General features: G+C 35.1%; 1 protein-coding gene across 1 annotated transcript in view; it reads left to right on the top strand.

Moving 5' to 3' along the window:
• COL11A1 (collagen type XI alpha 1 chain) overlaps window positions 1-15505 on the top strand; it is a gene marked incomplete at its 5' end in the record, with an annotated part of 296431 nt that overhangs the window by 91101 nt on the left and 189825 nt on the right. Inside the window, 3 exons of the mRNA XM_081322302.1 lie at window positions 9281-9406; window positions 10288-10386; window positions 12862-13116. Of these exons, the coding sequence (XP_081178428.1) occupies window positions 9281-9406; window positions 10288-10386; window positions 12862-13116 (480 nt within the window). The remainder of the gene's footprint in view (window positions 1-9280; window positions 9407-10287; window positions 10387-12861; window positions 13117-15505) is intronic.

The raw sequence follows: 15505 nt of genomic DNA, 5'->3' as shown, positions 1-15505 counted from the left end.
TCCTCTCTCAGTATTCCTTCAAACTCAAAAGTTGATTAAAACATCAGAATATTATTTTCATTTCAGGATATTTAGAAAAAATACACGTCCAATACAAAAACAGATTTTGTATCTTACTCAGAATATTTCATATAATTCAGTTTCCTCCTTTTCTAGCAGTGAGCCGATGCTTGTAGAATGCAGTTAATGAAGAAAACAGTCATTTTTACTGGAGCTGCATAACGATTAAGTTGTATGATACAAATGTGCTTCTCTCTGGTAAAAGGAGGCATGAATTCACAGTGGGGAGATAATATTACATCAAGCAATGCAAAAATTTATTCATTTCATTCCTGAACTTGTATCAAAACAGTCATCCATGTGCAATAATCATTACAAATGGATCTTTACCAGTTGGACCTAACCCTGTTGTAACTTCAGACCTTCTACAGAAAGAAATGCTTTTCCTGGACTTTAACTCACTTTGCAAATTTTGTCCTTTACGTTCGGTCTGTATCCAGGCTGGGCCTCTGGTGCTTCTCCACTTTTGCCTGCAACTATAATTGTTGCTTTTTGGATCATAGAAATCATTTTTGCAATTGCTTCTGTAACAAATGGAATACCTGTCAGTTAGATCAAAACTCCTGTTACTGGTATGTTCAAGGATTTGGGAATGAATGTTTTCTCAGAGACCAATCTACCTCAGAGTAAAACTTCTTGATAATTATTCTAAGTGAATCCAAACAACATTAGGAGGAAGATACTTGAAAGCTGCTTCATTTGGATATTTTCATGCAGAAAGAAATAAAAAAAGACTATAATTAGCAAAAGGCTGTCATTATGAAAGTATTCTTGTATAACTCTGCTAAATCCTTATAGTGCTCATATAGCTGCTTTATTACCATTTCTTCATTTGATCCTTCCTGCTTGTTTATAATTATTGTTCATTGGATGATAATTGATTGCTAATTGCACAGGTTACAAGATACGTCTTCTTATGATTACTATATGTATTACTGTTTTAGATTGAATTTTCCCCAATAACTGTCCCTTCTATGCCAGAGGTCTTCAAACTTGGCCCTTTTATGACTTGTAGAGTTCAAGTCCCAGAATTCCTCAGCCAGGCACGCTGAGTCATAAAAGGGTCAAGTTTGAAAACCCCTGTTCTATGCATTCTCTCACCTCTCACCCCATTCCCAGGATTGTCTCCCAAGTTTTTCCCTCAGTCTTTGCAGGGAGAAAGATAATTGAGCTAGAGTAGTCATTATCTGGATAAAAGCTACATTGCAGGGATCTTTAAACTTGGCCCTTTTATGACTTGTGGACTTCAACTCTACAGGCATGCCTGGCTGAGGAATTCTGGGAGTTGAGGTCCACAAGTCATAAAAGGGTCAGGATTGAAGACCCCTGCTATATTGATTAGTTAAGGCAGTGTTCTCAGCTTGGCTGGTGAATCCTGGCAGTTGAAATCTACACATCTTAAAGTTGCCAAGGTTGTGAAACACTGAGTTAAGGCATCTGCATAAAATTCATTCTTGAATTTTTATAACTGCTGACCAAATTGTCTGGAATGAAAGACTCATTAAAGTTTTCATCCATAGTCTCAGAAGATTTTATTGTTTCTGAAGTTTAGTTCCATGGACTTTTTATGACCAATTAGTGCAGGGTTATGCTTTTGGGCTGGATTTGGAATGAGTTTAGTATTTATCATTTCTTAGTATTTGTGAAAGAAAGAAATTCTTTTATTTTTGAAAGATAATCTTGGTGCTATACATATATTAATGTACTGACCCTTGAGAATTGCTCTTGAGTTTCTTTATTCACTGAATTAATGCTGGCAGAGAGCCACCCGGAAATTCATCAGCCTGTTCTCCTTATCCCCCAACATTGGGGAAGAGGGCAAGGAGATACAAATACATAAAATGTTTTCAGAGTCTATTCAGAAAAAACAATTCAAATAGAAAAGATACATTTTTTTAAAAAATAAACAGTTTATTTGTATATCTGATGCAATTTGTAATAATGGCAGAGAGTGTCATTAAATATAAGGAATTTAGCCTGAAGCATTCAATTATAAAAATGCTTGGTTTGCTAAAATTTGAGGGAGTGGATGCACATTACCAGAATAAGTATTTGGAGATGGAGAATGATTTCTTAAGTATATAAGCTTAATTTGTCATAAAAATAAAGTATACAATCTTTACTGATTAGTATCATGGCAAATAAGTATTCATGGAGAATAATATGGCATCAATAAAGAATATTTGTAGCTCAGGACTGAAATGCGGGGTGCTTGGTGTTCTCTGAGCTTGGTTGTTTTCTTGCAGACATTTCATTACCCAAACTAGGCAACATCTTCATGTTGTTGATGTTACCTAGTTTGGGTAATGAAATATCTGCAAGAAAACAAGCAAGCTCAGAGAGCACCAAGCACCCCTCAATAATATGGCATGTAAGGCAATCATTAATTGAAACGTATAAGTTAGTTTGAATTAGTTTCTGTGCTCTAATTCAAATTTCCCTATTCTGGGTACCCTCCAGCCATGTAGATTTCAACTCTTCAATTCCCAGTAATGGCCATGCTGGCTGGAATTCTGAAAGTTGAAGTCCACACATCTAGAGCACACTCAGTTGGGAAACTTTATGATCAGACTGGCTTCATTGGGGAAAAAAATCATCCATTGAATTCCTAAGTTATAGACCAAGTACTACAAAGATTCTCCAAAGCACCTGAAGCAATGGATGGAAATGTATCAAAGAGAGCTCTAACCTAGAACAAAGGACAACTTTCCTGACAGAGAGAACAATTAGTTAGTGGAATGGCTTGCTTCCAGAAGTTGTGGGTGTTCCAACATTGGAGGTTTTTAAAAAGAGATTGGACAACCATCTGTCTGAAATAGTATAGAGTTTACTGCTTGACCAGGACGTTGGACTAGAAGATCTCCCAGGTCTCTTCCAACTCTGTTACTCTATTCTGTTCTCCATCCGACCCATCATGATCTTCTAGAACCATTTAAGAAAAATGCTTTTCTCACTGGAGCAGTCAGAATGTAAATGATTATGAACTCTGATCAATTGGAAATAAACTGTTCAAGATCAGAAATATATTTTGTTAAATTGAATCAGAGAAAATACTCTTGGAATCCACAACTCACAAGCAATTTTTTTTTGCTCTGTATCCTTTTTTCTCTAGAGAATAACTGATTAGTGAAAGAATGATTTCTCCTACTCCCCCCTCCCCCATTTCCAAGCTAAGCCTTTTCCCTTGACCCCATGGATACGTTTGTGGCACAATCTGGTTTTTAAACTAGATTAAGTTCATTAGGTAATCTATTCTCCAAAGCACCTGAAGACAGAACAGGAAGCAATGGATGGAAACTAATCAAGGAGAGAACCAAACTTGTAGACGAAGGAGAAATTTCCAGACAGTTTAAAACAATCAGTGGAACAACTTGCCTCCAGAAGTTGTGGGTGTTCCAACACTGAGGGTTTTTAAGAAGTTTGGACAACCATTTGTCTGAAGTAGTATAGGGTTTCCTTCTTGAGCAGGGACTTGAATTAGAAGACTTCCAAGGTCCCTCCCAACTCTGTTATTTTGTTATTATCCTGAATAGCCTTGGTGGAGCAGTGGGCTAATGCCTCCTTAAATAACACCAGCTGCCTGCAATTAGTGCAGGTTCGCATCCCACCAGGCTCAAGGTTGACTCAGCCTTCCATCCTTCCGAGGTAGGTAAAATGAGGACCCAGATTGTTGGGGGCAATTAAGCTGACTTTGTAATAATGTCTCTTGGGGGGGTGTATGAAAGCCCTAATAAGCAGGCATATACATAGAATGAAGGCTACTGCTAAGCTTGTAAGCCGCCCTGAGTCTTCGGAGAAGGGCGGGATATAAATGGAATTAAAATAAAATAAAAAAAAAAATATTTACTCCAAACATTATGGTCAGAAATGGCCCCTTTCTTACTTGCCTTGTGCTTAAATAAGCAGTGAAACTAGCGAACAAAACTTTTAAAAGAAAAACTAGCGAAAGAAAATCTCTTTGGATAACTTTAAAAATGGTTTCCAAGAGAAATTTATGGTTGAGATCATGGTATATAATTTCATCCTTAATGTAGGATATAATATATAATATATAATATATCTAGATTGTTCACTCCAGTTCTCAGGAGATAGTAGGATGTACATTAAATCAGATCATCAGTAATATGTTCAGTGTTTTTGCTCTCACCCTTTTATAAACTTGGCAGCAGTTCAGGCCCATTTTTCATATTTGGCAAATGAACTGATGAAGTTTCTTCTGGGCTGTACCAATTCAGTATAGAAAGGGTAGAGTGACTTGGTTTAATGTTCCTCTTGGCAAAGAAATAAATGTGGAGTCCTTGGTGATAATTTTTTTCTGTGTGGAAAGATATTACTTTTCCCTGAAATCTACTTTTGCATGGATATAATTATATCTATATTATTCTAGTTTTGGTGTAGAGGACAATTCAGTTACATGAGCAGCAACAGCCATCCGAAATGGTTCAAGTTCAGAAAGTAGCTATTTCAACAACCAGATCTTATAGTATGTATATGACTTTATAACATCACTGTATTCTGTGATCAAACATGAAACTTTATGATCCTTGGATAATGCTTCTGCTTTTTCTCTGCCTTTCCCAAGAGGAGAAAAAATGATTAGGAATGAAGCAGCTAACCAGGAGAGACTCCAGAAGTAATCCTCAGTCTGTCTCATAGTTTAGAAATTCCAACATAAATTGTCTGTTCAATCTTTTCAGCAACTGTTATCAGAGAATTAAGAAGTGGAGAGTGTGTATGAGTGAGAGAGTTTTAGAAGGGAGAACTGCCTATCTTTTTCCAAGAAATTAAAAATCCACCCATCTTTAGCTTCATCATTCTGAAACATTAGGTCCTCCAAACTTGTTTTGAGTGTGTGTTACTGCTTAAAAGGAAAGGAATTTCAAATTCCTTAAAAGAAATGTAGGACTATGGGGGATATGTTCCAATATTGTTGCAATATTGGAGGGGCTTCTACAAAGATGAGGGGGTCAAACTATTTTCTACAGCACCAAAAGGCAAGACAAGAAACAAATAGATTGAAACTAACCAAGGAGAGAAGCAACTTAGGAAATTTCTCCTTAGCTCTAACAGTGAGAGCAATTAACCAATGGAATAACTTGCTTTCAGAAATTGTGGATGCTCCATCACTGAAAGCTTTCAGAAAGAGATTGGACAACCATTTGTCTGAAATGATGTAGGGTCTCCTGCTCAAGCAGGGTGTTGGAATAGAAGAACTATGAAGTCCCTTTCAACTCTATTATTCTATGTTCTATGTTTTGTATTTCTCCATCTGAAAGAAAAATATACTTTGAAGGTCTTGATTTATCAAGCTAAGCAGACTGCTTCATCTCCATCAGCTATTTGGACCATCAGCAGGTCTATGTTGAGAAAGAAGATGCCTGCAGAAATCTGCAATTTAAAATTAAAGAGAAGAAATGTGACAAATGGTCTCTAACCCTGTTAATACATAACTTGAGCATAACTAAGTAAGAAGACACAAGGCTTATTTTATACTGAAATATAATTGCCAACATCACACAAAATGAATTCAGAAAATGATGTGAACAGATTCCAGGCATGACCAAGATTTAGAGAAGGGATATTGCTTGGTGACAGATTTTTTAATGGCCTGTGAATGACCAATCATCAATAAAAAGAAATATCTAAAAAATCTACAATATCACTTGTATCACTAATAATATGATTCTGTATAAAATGATTTCATATGCTCAAATGATATACAGTATGTACATACATTGCAAAACGTTAAAATCCATTGACATAATGTTTTATTCTTAGGTTACATATGGCAAAGCTGTATTAATTGGAGCAGACCCATGGTGTCATGGTGGATGGGAAATGATGAACTATTACAGTCCAAAAGTTGTCTCAGAAAGAAAAGCGATTTAGCTGTGATGGATATTATATCAAGAACATTTCTGTAATGTCTAGTTCATCCAACTGCAGTAACATTTGCTCAAAATTAGCAGACTGTTAGACTGCACATCTAGTTAGCAAAATAATCTGTCCAGAGTCTTTAGGTGGATTGACAAAGCTAAGTGAGAGGGGAAAATGTACATTTATTATAGCATACTGGTTCACTGAATTCTTGGCTCTCTTACAAAATATTACTAATGACAGCTCAAAAATTTAGGAAAAACATGAGACAGAAGGAAATTTATACTACATTTCACAAAGTCCTTATAGGTCTATGTTGTGAATATAATGAATAAACATAATGGTACCTTTTTTAAAGCAATACTTTGTGGAAATATTAAACTGAAGGTCCTAGAAGAGCATATTTTTCAATTGATTGTGTGTGATGCAATTCTGCTTTCTAAATATCCCCCCTTTTTTGTATGTATCTTCTTAATCTTATGAATGAATAGCTTTTCAAAATGTGCCTCTGACAAGCCTTAGAATGAATATCAATTTACTTTGTCTTTTTTTGTGTGTTTTTAATCAGCATACTTGGCAGTTTGTTTTATTCAGTCAATGTTTCCATTTATTTTGTGGTCTGCAAAGAACTGCTTCTAATCTGTCTTCAGTCACTTTATTTACCCCCAAATTGGCACAGTCTGGAGCAGTTGCTAATTTTGCAATCAGACAAATGCTTTCATTGTTGATAGAAATAATGCTAAACTTAGGCAATCCTTTTAAAAATGCTGACTAATTGCTCATCTGAGTGCTAGAAAGAAATAATAACTCCTTTATTGCACAGTAGCTCAGTTGTAAAGCCCTTGCTTTGTAATTTATAACTTATAATTTTATAATTTATAAGTTACGGTATAATTTATAGCCTTCATCTTGTGCAAGACATTCCCCATTTTTAAAATCAAATTCTAGGATTCCTGTGTAGCTGTCATAGAAACATAACTAACATTTTTTTGCCTACTAAAATTTATACTTCCTAGGGATAGTTTGCTATTGAAGTATAGGCCTTATTCATGACTAGTTGACTTGATGTGGGTTGGTAGTCATATTATTTATTTTTAAAAAACTTTCTTAGACTAAGGCAGATATTTGGAAGAAGGTTGTTTGCATGCATTGACATGTTTGATCATTAGCATCCCAAAAGATGGATTAGTCTGAGATTTCTGCCTTTTCTTAAAGACATCCCACTTCTTATCTCTTCATTTCAAAAAGAATTTTATAAAAGGACTGGTAATTTAAACACATATAACTTTCAACTAGTCTGGTTCAAAACTGAGTTGATATGTTGAAAACTTGTGTGTTTCGACTGGGTACTTTAGAATATGTCAGTTGAGCCACTGAGACATTCTCCATTTCTTTTTTCCTCTTTACCTGCTTCATGAAACAATTATACTGAATTCAATGAAGTTTTTGTTAGTGACATATTTTCACTCATTTTTGTTTGTTTGCCCACATGAACCCATGTAACTGAGTTTCCTTGGTTGCCAGCCAAAGAAGACAGACATTGAGGTGTTACATTCCTTTGTGGTCACAAAGTTCCCGAGTTTCTAGCCTGGCACTTTAACCACAACCCCAATCTCTTAGTTGTCTGTCAGTAGAGGTTTCAGAAATTCAGCTAAGAGTGGGGGGGAAATCAAATTCAGAAAAATATACAGGGTTTAAGACTATCTTCTTGGAATTTTTAATTTTATTTTGAAACTTCTTAAACTGTGTCTTACTATTTCCTTTCTGAATTTATTTGGAGTTTATTGTTTTCATTTGTTGGTTTTCAAAAAAAAAGTACAGTTGGTTTAAAGAGTCAGTTCATTAAAGTTAATGTCTCTTTTCAAGCAGCTGTACCTTTGCTTAAACTTCTTTAAAATTTGGAAATATAAATTACTTTCTTGTTTGCTAGTATGTAATGAATACATATTAAAACAAACTACTGAATTCCTAGAAGATAATCTTAATTTCTTTTTAAATGTGCTAGTCTTCCCTTGCAAAACATTGTATCTGCTGAAATTACAAGACAATAAACAATACATTTTATCTTCTGATAACTTTTGTAGGTAAAAGAGTTCAGGGCAAGTCAAAAATGTCAACATTAATACTTACTGTAAAGAACATGTAATGGCTTGAGGCATACAGGTACTTCTACTATATCAAGGGAGGAGAACCCTTTCTCCTGTTATGGTCTGTTAAACTTCGATGTTACTTGGAGGGTGTCTACATTTTGTGGACGGGTATCTTTAGATCAAACATTGAGAGTAATAAGAGTGTTAAATAAGTGAGATTAAAAATATGGATTCATTCCATATGAGACTAGATTATATTTCCCATGCTCTGCCTTTGTGTATCTTTGAATTATGTGCAGTTCACATCTGCTGTCATATTGCCTCCCTAGGTTACTCAGAACAGTAAAGGTTTACCTTCTGAATTTAATATTATGGCATTTTGAATTGCACAACTCAGTGTGATATGGTTATAGTGTCACTTTAGAACTTTCTCAGTAACATATGGAGGTCAGAATAAAAGGGACAAACCTTAATGCCAGAAAATGACTCATGTCTCATTTCTTTTGTGTTTCTTCTCATGAAACTTTTTTTGGGGTCATGTTGAGTCAGTGCTGACATCAGCAGACTGCTTGGAGAAGTCTGTGAAGCTTTTTTGGCAAGATTTCAGAATGGCTTGCCATTGTCTGCTTTCTAGAGCTAAGAGACAGTGACTGGCCCATAGACAGTCGGTTGGTTCCATGCCTAAGGTGGAACTTAGTAGTCCCTCAGTTTCCAGCCTGGCACTTTAACCATAACACCAAACTGGCTCTCCATCGAAGAAATGGTGGAATAGAATCATTGAAGAAAGGAGGGACAAAATGAAATATGAATGACAAAAAATAAAATATTGTTTAAAAATATTGTAAATAATTACATTGGATTATTTATTTGTCCTGCAGTGAGTTGTCCTATGGCAAGTTGGCCATGGTGAGTCTTGCATGGCAAGTTGGCCATGGCGAGTCTTGCATGGCAAGTTGGCCCCAGCACATTGTCCTATTCTGCCTGGTAACACTTACAGTAGAATGCTAATCATAAATCATGTTTTAGCAAAAAAAAAGTCACATTGCCCTGTTTTAAATTCAATTTGTAAAGTAAAATAATACTTTTTTAATCAGTCCCTTATGAAAAAAACGCTACCATGTATCTGATACATTAATGATGTAACTTTTATTTCTAACTATAAAATGGAAGCATAAGAGAGCTTTCCAGGGTTATTACTAGAGCTTCCTGCTACTAATCCACCAATGCTTGGTATTTTTCCTTTTGCAATTTAGTATGGAACTGAAGATTTAATCGAATATGACTATGACTATGGGGATCCAGATTATAAAGATTATAAAGACCTTGAAACTATAACAGATGGACCCCCACTATACGACGAGACTGTAGCATACACTGAGGTAACAGCACATGGTGTGTATGTTGTCTGATGTCCGTCGTCCTGTCTGTCTGATGGTTTGTCACGTGATGTCTTAGTGTTGATCAAGCTCACTCTGTCTTCTTTCCTTTCTTGTTTGTCCATGAAACTCATTTTAATTCAACAGCAGCAACCAAAGGCAATTGACAGGAAGTCATTATTTGTTGTCCTTTGCTTATCCTGATATCTTTCATGTCTTACTGCTCTTCTCCTTTTGTTTATGTTCTCCCCTTCCATCTTTCACCCCCTTTTTCAGAAAAAGAACAAAGCCCCAAAGAAGAAGAAGACGGGGGTTGCTAACTCAAAGAACAACCCCCAAAAGTTCAAATTCAAAAAATCTGAAACACTGTCATCGAAGAAGAAGAAAAGCTCTCGAGCTGCAGCCAAAGGCAAAATAGGGGTAAAGGTAGCTCAGAAATAATCAAGATCTCTCCTAGACTGAGCTTGGAAGATCTGTGATAATGAAAACCAGTAGCTCTAACCAGTGGTGGGATTCAAATACTTGAACATCCAGTTCTCTGTTTGGATGCAGGTCTGGGCCTCCAAGGCCTAGAATGGATTTCTGGAAGTGACATCCATGCACTTCTGGTGGGCTGTTCTAGACCCGGGAGATCTCCAGTCCTCCAAGGCCTAGAATGGACTTCCAGAAGTAGCATGGATTCAGCCGGTTCTCCAAACTCAACAAAATTTAGCTACCAGTTCTAGTGAACCGGTGCAAACCAGCTGAATCCCACCACTGGCTCTAACCCTTAGTAGATGAAAGCACCACTGGCTAATATTGTAATCTAGCTAAACAGAAATTCTTCTTTAAGTGTTTGCCTTTTTCCTTGCCTATTAACTTTGTACTTTTCCCTTTCACATTAGGCCAACGTCGTTGATGAATATCATGAGTATAATGTGGCTGACTATGGAACTGAAGCTTACCAGACTGCAATTCCTACTCAAACAACTGGACGAAATGAGGTAATGAAGAATAGATAAATAAATATAATGGCAGGGCCATTTCAAAAATATTACCACGTCATTATCAGCTAGCCAGAAAACCAGTTTGGTGTAGTGGTTAAGGTACTGGCCTAGAAACCAGGAGATTGTGAATTCTAGTCCTTCCTTAGGCATGAAAGCTCCTTTGGGCTTTCTTTCATTCTTTCTTAGCCCAATACACCTCACAGGGTTGTTGAGGGGAAAAATAAGATCAGTAAGGAGTATTATGTGTGCTTACCTCCTTGAGTTACTTACAAAGTAATAAAGGCAGGATAAAAATCTAAGAAATAAATAAAATAATAAGAGAACAGTTAAAGATTAAAGTCATGTGTGTTATATATCTGAGATCCAGTTTTGTAGTATTTCATAGTCACATTCAGTCTTTACCTGAGAAGTGACTTCAAGAGATTCCTATTTTCTGTAGGAATGCAATCACATACATTTTTGGATGTCAAGCAAAGTATTCAGTAATGGCCAAGAAAAGGTCAAGGATACCTAATATGATGTAAGACATTGCCCACACTTTTGATTTCAGTGGCCTGAAACAAAGTATTAGTTTTTTCAGTAGTCATTATAGACAAGATTTGCTCCAGTTGAGACTCCTACATAAGAGAGAAAAACATAGTGAGTGGATGATGACTGGAGTCTTGAGAATAGTCACTTGGCTATGTACAAGAAAATCAATTTATTCACATTTATATTACAATCTCATTTGTACCAAATATTGAGTCAGATTAAGTAGGTGTGACTATGATATCTAGCTGTACAACACCATAAAGATATGCATCTGGATGTCCTCTGCTCTGTTCATATGGTTCCTAGTTCAGTATGGGAACCCATACACATAACTTTTGTCAAGTACATTTCTCATTTCTTGGTTAGGGATATCTATTTCTATACTTCTAGAGTTTACAATTTAGCTGCATTTGAAAGATATACACTGATATCTAAATGTATCTTTCTTTAGACCCTGAATCAAAAGCTTTATTGAAAATTAGCCTTAACTTTGTGTTGCTGATATCTGCTCAATTCTGAGTGTGTATAATCAACTAATATTTATGAATGTGGGTACTGTGATTCATAAATATTGCCGTGCTATATAAAAAAAGAGATTTTAGGCAATAATTTCTAAAGATTTTGAATTGTGCTAAAGCAGATACATTTATTGTGGGGCTCGATTGGCTTATTCTAAAGCTAACGTCTCTGTATATTGAAGAAAATGCTATTTAACTAATGCTAGTGCTTAACAGTTTAATGCTTGGTTTCACACAGCTCTCAATCAGAACTTCCAGAGCTGCTCTCTTCTGCAATAGGGGCTTTTTATGTTCAATCAATGTTGAACAATGTTTTCTTTATTAAGGATATAACATTGAACTCGGATAAGCTTAAGAATTTGCAAAACAGTGCATTCAGATAAAAAGACTTAGCTTTTTCCTTTTCTGCTTTAAATGTGCAACTTTCTGAAGATGAAAGGAACGCGGGAAGAAGCCCGAGACTCTAGATCTATATATATATATATATATATATATATATATATATATATATATATATATATATACAAAAAATCTTATTGTAGATTCATAGAATAAAAGAATGGATGAGACCCTGCAGATCACCTAATCCAACTCCATCTTGTATGGGAATCCATTATTGCAACTTCGCTAAAAGACAGCCATTCACCTCTAATGAAGAAGGGGTCTCTGCATCTTAGGGCTCCATTCTGAACAATTCTTACCATTCTAAAAAAAAAATCTTTCTTCCAGCTAAAATCTACTTCCTTTTGACTTAAATTCATCATTTATTGTCCTGTCTTTGGGAACAACTCTGCCCTATTTTCTCTAGAGGAAACCTCAAATACCAAGACAGCTACTGCATCTCCCTACAGCTTTTGCTTTTGCCCAGTTCCTCCAACTTTTCCATAAAGGTTTCTTACTTTAATATGACAGTTACATAATCTTAATCAACATTTCATTAGAACTCGGTACATATTTTTAACACTGTTACCGACACTAATATGTGTGAAGCCAAGCATAAAAACCTAGAAATAATTCTGATAAATAAACATACACAGACGCTACTGTAGTTATGTCTTAGGAATGTCATACCTGGAAAAATTCAATAAAAAAACTAGTGAGACTTTGTCACTAAATAATCTAACTACATCAATCCAGTTTATACAGGGTTTCATTTAATTTATGCGTAAATGGTAACGTATACATTTTCAAAAGAATTAATTTCATTGCAGATAACCATGTATGTTGAAGCATTCTTTTAATAACTCTGAAAAAACTAGCTTATGAGTTTTTCAGAAACAAGTTAAAAGATGCCAAGTATACAGCTGTTGTTTTATTTTGCAAAGCCTTACCTTAAAATCTGCAAAATGCTTACATTGCTTTACTAACTTTTAATCCACATATTCATCCTATTCCTCCAAACCTCTACTGCTTATATGAATAGCAAACTCCTGTTGAAGAAGTATTTACTGAAGAATACGTAACGGGAGAGGATTATAATTCAAAGGCTAAAAATAATGAGGAAAGAGATTATGGAAACAGAGGCGTAGACCACAGCGAGTCTGAAGTTCTGGTAGATGGAGATTTAGGCGAATATGATTTTTATGAATATAAAGAATATGAAGAGAAGCCAACCAATCCTACTAATGAGGAGTTTGGGCCTGGAGTTCCTGCAGAGACTGATATCACAGAAACAACCGTAAGTTGGATACATCTGAGATAGTCTTCAAAGATGCTTAATGGCTAGCAGGTTTTTTTCATGGGTATCTATATTTTCTATCATTTAATTAGAGATGGGAAAAGGAAAGTGAATATTTACAGGTAGCCCTCACTTAACAACCAGAATTGAGGCCAGAATTTTTGTCAAAAAGCACTGTGGTCATTGAGTGTGTCACCATGGATCTTGACTTGATTTCAGAACTGATTTTATGACAATCTTAAGGCAATCACCACAATCATTAAGAGAATTATGTGGTTGTTAAGCAAGCCATGTTAAGTGGTTAAGTGAATCCATTCTCCAACTGGTGGTTTTTGCCAAAAAAACAAAAAACAAAACACCTCAGCAAAAATTGTTGCAAATTGTGGTCACATTACCCCAGGATACTGCAACCGATTGTAAATGTGAGCCAGTTTTCAAGCATGACAAACCTAACTTCAAGGATGGATTGTAAGTAATGTTTTTGGACCCTTTGTAATTTTGAACGTTCATTACATGAGTGGTTGTTAAGGAAGGGCTATCTGTGTATACTTACATAAAAAAGACCTGGTTAAAAATTAATTTTAAAAATATAGCCTTGTATCAACATAGAGGTCTGAATTTGGGAGTTCTCATCCACTTCATTTGTTGTGTTGTATTGCCTTGTGTTTTTGCAATGCTAGAGATAAAAGAGGGATTTTGTTAAATTGAATTTCTCCTAGCCAATAAATATTTGTAAATTGCCTTTTTTTGCCTACATGCAGGGATAGAGGCATCAGTCACAACATGATTAGTTGATTATGCCTTGATTTTGAAAACTATGTTTTCTTTCTTTCTTTCTTTCTTTCTTTCTTTCTTTCTTTCTTTCTTTCTTTCTTTCTTTCTTTCTTTCTTTCTTTCTTTCTTTCTTTCTTTCTTTCTTTCTTTCTTTCTTTCTTTCTTTCTATCTTTCAAGAATCCCAGGATAGAAATAGTACATACAATATCACGTGAAAAACTAATAATATAAAAAAGTAGCTTGTGTGAAAAATAAAACAAAATGAATAGAACTTTGACCTTTTATTTTTCAAAAATCCTAACAAATCAAGGCAGTGCTGAAAGTAGTATCAGACCAACCTCTAACAGAAAGTTGTTCCATATAGTCTTGATTCTAGCTTCATAAACATTCATAAATTGGATCAAGTTTATTTCTTGCAAAGGTACCCCGATGCTTGAGGATCAATTATAATAAGTCATCCAAACTATGTGTAATCTTGCAGATATATCCAAACAATGTGTAATCTTGCAGATCTCAATATTTCAGAGTTATCTACTAAAGTGTTTCTCAATCTGGACAACCCTAAAATGTGTGGACTTCAACTTCCAGAATTCCTCAGCCAGGCATACTGGCTGGGAAAATCTGGGAGCTAAATTCTGGGGGTTGCCAAGCTTGAAAAACACTGATCTACTGTAGTAAGTTTCATCTAGAAAGCTCTGCACATATATAGGGCCTCAGAAAGATTGTTCATTTAGATGGTCTGGGATCCACCATAACCAACAACTGGAAAATCTTCACTGTGCATCTCATTGAAATGTCATTGGCTTAAGAGTAAGATTCATTTGATTCCTTCTTATTACTTATTTGCTTCAAACCGTTATCTCCCACTAGCAGTTATTTGAAGTTGTACATTTGGATTTGAGGACTTTGGTATTCTCAATAATTTAGGGGACAGATACATCCAAAGCAACATGGGGACTAATGTCTCCTAGAATATATTTATTTCTTATTCTACAGTTTATATACCACACAGTCCATCAAGGCAGAAGTTGAAGAAGAGAATGATATTAACAATGGAATAGGAATTAAACATAAACCAGACAAATTATAAGAAGATGTTAAATAAATCTTCAGAAAAGACAAACTAAGATGAATAAGAATTGAATAAGACAGTCACTGTGAATGACCTCTTCTCTGCACTTTTTTAGAAGAGCCGTGAAGACCTGGGTCTTCACCCAGGCCTTTGGCCAAAAAGAATGAGAGCTCTTGCTTCATCAGCATATTTTATCTTTCTCTTTTATTTTTATTGATTTGATTGTAATTTCTTTTATTGTTGTGAGTCATTGGAAATCATTAAGAATGAGGAACATAGAAATTTAATTATTTAATTAATGTTAATAAATAATGAGAAGTAATAATCATCATATAGGCTTGACTCCAGGCTAACATAAGGGTGAGGTTCTCCTTTCCTGTTTTTTTTTTTAAATATTTTATTGCTTTTTTATAATAACAGTCTCCAGTGCCTGGTGTACAGTGTGTTGTCCTGGTTTATATATATATATATATATATATATATATATATATATATATATATATATATATATATATATATATATATATATATATATATATATG

This window comes from Vipera berus (assembly GCF_964194415.1).
Source record: "Vipera berus genome assembly, chromosome: 3".
NCBI lineage: Eukaryota > Metazoa > Chordata > Lepidosauria > Squamata > Viperidae > Vipera > Vipera berus.
Note: the sequence above shows the minus strand (reverse complement) of the source record. Positions and strands in the feature narration are given on the sequence as shown.